General features: G+C 42.0%; 1 protein-coding gene across 48 annotated transcripts in view; it reads right to left on the bottom strand.

Annotated features, from left to right (window-relative positions):
- Positions 1–4,382: 4,382 nt before the first annotated feature.
- The window catches only part of Sp100 (SP100 nuclear body protein), a 66,755-nt gene continuing 63,219 nt past the window's right edge, over positions 4,383–7,918 (bottom strand). For 29 of the 48 annotated variants that reach the window (XM_087566815.1, XM_087566825.1, XM_087566836.1 and 26 more), the window contains one exon: positions 4,385–5,939. In XM_087566815.1, the coding sequence (XP_087422941.1) occupies positions 5,814–5,939 (126 nt within the window). In that variant the 3' untranslated portion in view covers positions 4,385–5,813. 48 annotated transcript variants of the gene reach the window in all.

Raw genomic sequence — 7,918 nt, 5'->3', positions numbered from 1 at the left:
CTCTCTTCGTCACTAAGTTATGATCTTGCTTCCTGCAGAGTGCTAACTCCTATTTCTTTATGGCCCTTTAAAGAAAGACTAGGTATTTGTACTTGTAGTTTTTTTGTCCAGATTACTGGATGTGATGGCTGTTCTTGGCAGTCTTCTCGACCACATCTGGAATTATCTAAAACTTAAATGTACACAGGTACACCTGTGAGGGATGTTTTGTTGTTGTTCTTGTTAATTAAATCATTTGAAGGGGGAAGACTTATTATTTATTTATTTATTTATTTATTTATTTATTTACTTACTTACTTACTTACTTATTCATTCTATGTGCTTTGGTGGTTTTTGTCTGCATGAATGTCTGTGTGAGGGTGTTAGATCTTGAAGTTACACACAGTAGTGAGCTGCCATGTGGGTGCTGGGAATTGAGCCCGAATCTTCTGGAAGTGCAGTCAGTGCTCTTTTTTTTTCTTGGATATTTTTTTATTTACATTTCAAATGTTATTCCCTTTCCTGGTTTCCCATCCATAAACCTCCATCCCATCCCCCTCCCCCTTCTTCTATGAGGGTGTTTCCCCCACCCACCCACCCTTTCCTGCCTCCTTGTCCTGACATTCCCTTAAACTGGGGGGTCCAGCTTTGGCAGGACCAAGGGCTTCTCCCATTGGTGCCCAACAAGGCCATCCTCTGCTACATATACAGCTAGAGCCATGGATCTGTCCATGTGTACTCTTTGGGTGGTGGTTTAGTCCCTGGGAGCTCTGATTGGTTGGTATTGTTCTTATAGGGTTACAAGCCCCTTCAGGTCATTCAGTCCTTTCTCTAATTCCTCCAGTGGGGACCCTATTCTCAGTTCAATGGTTGGCTGTGAGCATTCGCCTCTGTATTTGTCATGCTCTGGCAGAGGCTCTCAGGAGACAGCTGTATCAGGGTCCTGTTAGCATGCACTTCTTAGCATCAGCAGTATTGTCTGGGTTTAGTGACTGTATGTATATGGGCTGGCTCCCCAGGTAGGGCAGGCTCTGAATGGCCATTCCTTCAATCTCTGCTCCAAACTGTCTCCATATTCCCTCCTATGAATATTTTTGTTCCCCTTTCTAAGAAGGACTAAAGCATCTGTACTTTGGTTGTCCTTCTTCTTGAGCTTCATGTGGTTTGTGGATTGTATCTTGGGTATTCCGAGCTTTTGGGCTAATATCCACTTATTGCAGTCAGTGCACTTAACTGATTAGCCATCTCTCTATCCCCAGGAAGACCCACTTCTAATCCAGTTCTTTGAGGTGAGACAGACCTTTAATCCAGATCTTTTAAGGGGAGAAGATCCACCTTTGATTTGGGTCATGCTTTCTGCTGGCAGCCTATTTAAAGGACACAGAAAGACTTGCTGCTTTCTTCCCTTGCTTGCTTTCACTGGCGAGGCTAGCCCATTCCTTCACTGGCATCCTATGTCTTCAGGATTTCAGTGTATAGTGAAGACCAGCTGACACGTTCATCCTGGTGGACTGAACAACTACTGGATTCTTGGCTCTTTTTTTTTTGTAGGGAGCCATAGTTGGGCTAACTGGATCAGAGCCTGTAAGCCATTCATATATATGTATATTATGTGTGTGTGTGTGTGTGTGTGTGTGTGTGTGTGTGTGTGTGTATTAGTCAAGGTTCTCTAGAGGAACATAACTTAATATATAATTGTATTAATTAATAGATAATATATAATTAACAATATATAATATATTATGTTCCTCTAGAGAACCTTGACTAATACACTGAATGAGAGAAATAAATAAGGTAGTTTTGTTTTCCCTGGGTTTGAATGAGTGAGTTTATTAAGTATATAGTAAGCCAAAGTAAAAGAATAAATAGCAAGTAATAGATGAGAGTTTTTGGTGCCACTTCTAGGAATTTGGAATTTGTCACTGGGCTTGGACAAGGAAGTAGGCTTAGATAAGAATGTTAGAATCAGTGACCACGGGGCTTTGGTTACTACTTTGCTGACTTACTACCTTCTGTGATCTCTTTGCTTCCTACTTTCCTTAATTATTACCTTGTGTGATCCTTTTGCTTACTACTCTAATCGATTACTCTCTTGTGTGACCTCCTTGTTTACTACTTCACTTGATTACTTTGTCTTTGATCTAAAAACTGACCATGGTTTTTGGATGCACCTAGAATGATATAAAAGCAGGCTGGAGAGAAATAAGGCTGCTTCAGCCTCAGCACTGGCTGGGGTCATGTTATGATTTTGTCTGTTTTTCTTCTTTTTCAATCCTCACTTCCTCCCCTGAGACCCTGTTGACTGACTGAGCTGACTTGGTCAGATAGATAAGATAGGTAAAGAAAATGTCATCTCATTGAATGCTCAGAGAGCCAGCAGAAACAGACTGCAGAAGCCCCACTGAGAGTCATTTGGATGTTTCATACAGAATTCAGGGCAGAGCAGGATTCTTCCAGGGCAGTCATCCAGGTAAAAGAATAGATAGCAACAGTGTTAGAATATGATATATCTGGAATAATTTAATGAATTATGGAAGAAACAAACCTGCTATAGCCATCAATAGAGTTAAGCAATGTTCAAAATTTTTTTTTTTGGTCTGGTAGGTCCAAGTTTTATTGATTTATTTTTTGAAATAAAGTCTCTCTAAATAAATAATAGCCCTGCTTGATAAGGAACGCACCATGTAGACCAGACTGGCCTTGAGCTCACAAGAGATCCACCTGCCTCTGCCTCCTGAGTGCTGGGATTAAAGATGTGCAAACCCCCTATCCAGCTCTTACCCGGGGTTGACCTCTGGGGTCCACTTTGAAGAGAAAGATTATGTCCTTAGTTGGTTTATTGTTCCAGGCTCCCCTGTCATTGTTTTTTGTTTTGTTTTAAATGCTTTCTGAAAAATAGGGTTTAATCCTGAAATCTTGAACAAGTGAACCCAGTTAGTAACCTTATGCACTGTCTTTTTAAAAACCAGCTAATGTTGGCTGTGTGAATGGTAGCTTTTTATTATTATTATTTTTTACTTTGCTTTCAGGTGCTTAAAACTATGTAAGTGGCCAAAGTTAAATATGTTTGTTTGTGAGGTCTGTTGCGACTCTGTGTGTGTTCCTCTGGGGGATTCAGGCGTGACCCAGGGACTCCCTAACTTTCCTTTATCAGCCACACCATCTGCAGGGTCCTGTTGACCATGCCCCTTCCTTTGGAAGCAGAGGATCTTAGTTCGGGTTTTATTGCTGTGAAGGGACATTGTGACCACAGCAACTCTTATATAGGGAAACATTTACTTTGGGTCTGGCTTACAATTTCAGATGCTTAGTTCTCGGTCATCCTGGTGGGAAGCCGGGCAGCATGCAGGCAGACATGGTGAAGAAGGGGCTGGGAGTTCTTTATCCTGATCTGCAGGCAATAGGAGACTGAATCACTGGGAGTAGTCTGAGCATATATAAGACCTCGCAGTCCACCTCCACAGTGACACACTCCCTCCAAAAAGGCCACATCTCCTAATAGTGCCACTCCCTATGAGCCAAGCATTCAAACACATGTGCCTATGGTGGGCACTCCTATTCAAACCACCACACAAAGGGAACATGTCTCTCTCCATTGGTTCTCTTCCCTGTGGGATGTGCATGGGTTAGAATCCAACTGCCAGAGACTCCACAGCCTGTCTGTCAGGAGGATGGGTGACTTAGTGTTTCCTGTCTGTGAGTCGCTGGCTGACCTTGGCCTGTGAGGGTTAAATATTGGCTGTTCTTTCTGAGCTTCCTATCTTCGTTGATGTGGGGCAGAAGGACAACTTCATAATTCTAAATCTTGTATAACATTTAGAGAAAGTTTAGTCAAGCAAACAAAAAGGAACAAAAAGGAAACATGACTCGGTTAGGGTTTCTATTGCTGTGATAAACACCTTGAGCAAAATCCCTTAGGGAGGAAAGGGTCTATTTAAGCTTACAACTTGTAGTTCTTCATTCAGGGAAGTCAGGGTAGGAACTCAAGGCAGGAACCCGGAGGCTAGCACTGGTGTAGATCCACAGAGGAGTGCTGCTTACTGGCTCACTTCTATGACTTGCTCAGCCTGCTTTCTTGCTGGCTCCCAGGGCTCCCAGGCCAGGGTTGGTACTGCCCATGAGAGTGTTTCCCACATTGATCATCGATGATGATGGCGGTGATGATGATGATGGTGGTGGTGGTGGTGGTGGTGGTGTGGTGGTGATGATGATAAATGCCTCACAGGCTATTCTGGTGCTAGTATTTTCTCAACGGAGGTTCTCTCTGTCCACATAAAACTCTAGCTTATATCAAGTTGACATAAAACTAGCCACCTCAAAGCAGTTTTTAACTAAATCCTAACTTTGCTAAGACTCACTTTCCCAAGAGATTAAGGTCTAAGTTGCAAAAGCACAAGTAATGATCTTGATTAAACGTGCATTTTTATTTTTTAAGCCAGTCATTACACGTGCTACTATAAGCAGATTAGTATTTTTAGGAATTTTAATAACTTTCAAAGCAAGAGTTGAATCCAAATTACATACATGGCACGATGTAACAAACTGAGATTTACTGTCTGTACATGATGTCCGACTAACAAGCCTTTGGTTATTGTTACAAGTCTCAGGCAATCCTCCTTACAGCTTGGATTTTTATACTTTATTTTTCCTGAGGTCTCACAGAGTTTGAGAGTTAGAGAAAGTTTTGCATTTAGTGAGAGTCTGTCTGGCTAAAATGCAGAAGAAAAAAATGCACAGAGAGCCAAAATCTTTACATGTTCATCCTGTAAACTGCAGTTTTAGACATAGAAGGCATTTGTTCCTTTATTCTAGTAGTCTGAGCAGAGGCCAGGTGTCTGTCTTGGTGTCCATTGTCTGGCCTCACACACACACTTTTTATAGGCCTCACCACCTTCAAATAGCAAGAGCATCTTGTGATCGCTCACCCACTCTATTCTGTTCTGCACAGTCCTAAGAGCAGACAATGTTAGCCACTTTCAGTTTCAAGTGATCGAGTTCATTAAGTATATAACAAGCTAAAGTAAAAGAGTAAATAGAAAAAAAAAACCAACAAAAGATGATTTTAATCATGTGCTTCATATATCTAGGGGGAATGGACTGGAATCCAGAGGAAGTCCTGCGGAGACAGTCAGCTGGAGTTTCCAGTAGAGTTCAGGTCAGAGAAGAGTTAATCTCTTGTGGGGCTTCCAGATAAAAGACTACATATTGAGAGAGAGAGAGAGAGAGAGAGAGAGAGAGAGAGAGAGAGAGAGAGAGAGAGAGAGAGAGCGCGAGCATATCATCAAACTGGATGCTCACAATAGGCAGCAGGAACTGTTTGTGGAAACTCGACAGTCAGCATCACAGTTTCCAGTTGAGCTTTCTCTCCATGACTGAGCTCTTATAGCTGAATTTCTGGTTTCTCTTTCTCATTTTACATCCCAGGATAAACAATTGTAATAATATCTGTTAGCAATGGTCACCTTCTAGCTGTTTTCAAGGACATAGTATTTTCATTCTTAGACTGGTTTTGCTGGTTCCTCCTCCCTGTCAGAGTTAGACAGGCAAGGCCACCCCTAGACAAGATACCTCGGAGGGCATTTTATGAGACTTGGGTTTGAAATGGGGGAGGGAGCAGTCTCCAGAGTCATCCTCTCAGTGGGCTCAGCACCTGAGAGTTCACCAGTGATGTACATTGTATGCCCTAAGTTCTCTTTAGAAAGATGATCAAACAGGAAGGACGATATAGAAAGTTAGAGACAGAGTGTGGCAGGCGGTCTACGAAGAAAGGTAGGTTCTCTGAGTGTAATGCTGTTGGCTGCTGGAGGGATGGGTAGTGGAGGGAACAGAAAGGACTAGGTTAACAAAACGGTGTGCTGAGACGGTTGAAGTTGTTTGCTTGTATCCTCGATTGAAAAAACGCTTTTGAAAGTCTTCTCAAATTTGTTTCCCACTATGACTCCAAGATTTTTGAACCTGCTCTGAAAAAGAAATAGAAAATCAGTAATAGCCATCACTTACTATGCTCAGCCAGTCAGTGTAACATTTGGATAACCCAGAACCTCACTTAGACTATTCCGAATGGCAAGGTTAAACCCAGTTAAGAGGAGGTAGTGGGGCCTTCGAGATGGCTCAGTGGGTAAAGGCACCTGCCTCCAACCAGACCTGCCTGAGTTCAATCCCTGGAACCTCCACATGGTGGAAAGATTCCAATAAGTTGTTCCCTGACCCCATACATGCATCTGCACTGAGCCATGCATCCTCTCCTTACAAAGTAAGTGTAATCCTTTTTTTAAAGAATGAAGTCACATTCCCTGATGATTTGATTACGTCTCTTTCTTGTGAAGACAGACACAACACCATTATGCAGCTAAACATCCCTTGCTCTGAATGCCTGAGATGGGCAGAGGTTTGTGTTTCAGATTTTGGAATATTTGCATATGCATAATGAGATACCACAGGGATGGACCCAAGTTGAAGTCCAGAATTCATCTGATTTATATAAATACTTAATATTTAGGCTGAATGCGATTTTATACAATATATTTAATATGTCTTGCACAAAACGAAGTTTTTGTGGTATGAAACTGTCCACTTCTGCCATGTTGGTGGTAAGTGAGATATGACAGCAGGCAAATAATTAGGAAAACCATCAGATTCTTTTCCCCTATACTTACAATCTTTTGGGGACTTATTAGGATAGATAAGAAATGATGGAATCTGGAGAAGAGACAGATTCTTAAATCTGTAACTTAAAACTCTGAAATGCTAGCAGGGTGGTGGTGGCACACCCTTTTGCCCTAGCAGTGAATCTCTGTGAGTTCAAGACCGTCTTGGTCTACATAGCAAAGACCCTTCCAAATGTATCTTTTCAGCAAGTGACTCATTACTGCTTAGCTAAAATAAACTAAAAGACTATATTAGGTTCTTAAACTAGCCACAAAACCACGGGGTTAACTGACAGAATATATGTTACTTACTTATTTTAGGCCCAACAGTAACAAAGGTTAGGGAGTAAACTCAACAACAGTGAATTCAGTTAGCTGTGTCTTATCTCACACACCCATCCTGAATTTGGAGCACAAAGAACAGCCTTTAACTAGCTACAAAATTAAAAGTAATAGGGTGAAAGGAATTATCCTTCCTATGTTGATCAGAGATGATGGAGTATAGTTTCTACACCCAAGACTCACGTTACCCCAAATAAAATTAAGCTTTCATGCCCGTTTCATGCCTCGGTGGACAAAGACTTGATGTGACAATTTCTCTGTGCCACTTACCCCACCTCTCAGTTGCCTGCCTTGACCTTTGTCTGGTGTTCTAGCCGGGATGTACTTCATTTCACTAACACTCGCTTAGACTTCATTTTGGTCTCCCCTCAGAGCTTTGAGAAGATGTTTTAAGGGCATGTAAGTCACCTCAGTCAACGACTGGGGGAATTTTCTAATTCTATGGCAATTTTAAAAGATTAATTGTTATTATTATAATTATCAGTAGTATTAGTACTGTTATACATCAGAGGGGCTGAACATCACTTAACCTTCAGAATATCTTCTTGTAGTATGTGGGGATTAACACAGAGACCCACAACTGGACAGTGTCCAGAGGGAGAGACACTTTGGAGCGCTCAGCTCTAAATGGGATGTCTTCATCAAACTCCTCCCCTCAAGGCTCAGGGATCTAAGCGGAAGAGGAGGCAGAAAGACTGTAAGAACCAGAGGTGGGGGATGATGCCAAGGACAGCACCTTTTGGACACAAGAGAGCTCTGACTCATATGAACTCACACAGATTGTGACAGCATGCTCAAGACCTACAGAGACTCAAACCAGACAAAATTCCAGCACTAAGAAGCAGAAGTAGACTCAAGGTCCTGTCCCTAACCAAGAAGCTGTTTCTAATTGGGACTTGCTGGGAGAGGACAATCAGTTCTCTCCAATGGAGTGTCATTGGGTATATCAA

The sequence above is a fragment of the Rattus norvegicus genome, chromosome 9, assembly GCF_021556685.1.
Source record: "Rattus norvegicus strain SHRSP/BbbUtx chromosome 9, alternate assembly SHRSP_T2T, whole genome shotgun sequence".
Taxonomy (NCBI): Eukaryota; Metazoa; Chordata; class Mammalia; order Rodentia; family Muridae; genus Rattus; species Rattus norvegicus.
The sequence above is the reverse complement of the archived record's forward strand: the minus strand, read 5'-3'. Positions and strand labels throughout refer to the sequence as shown.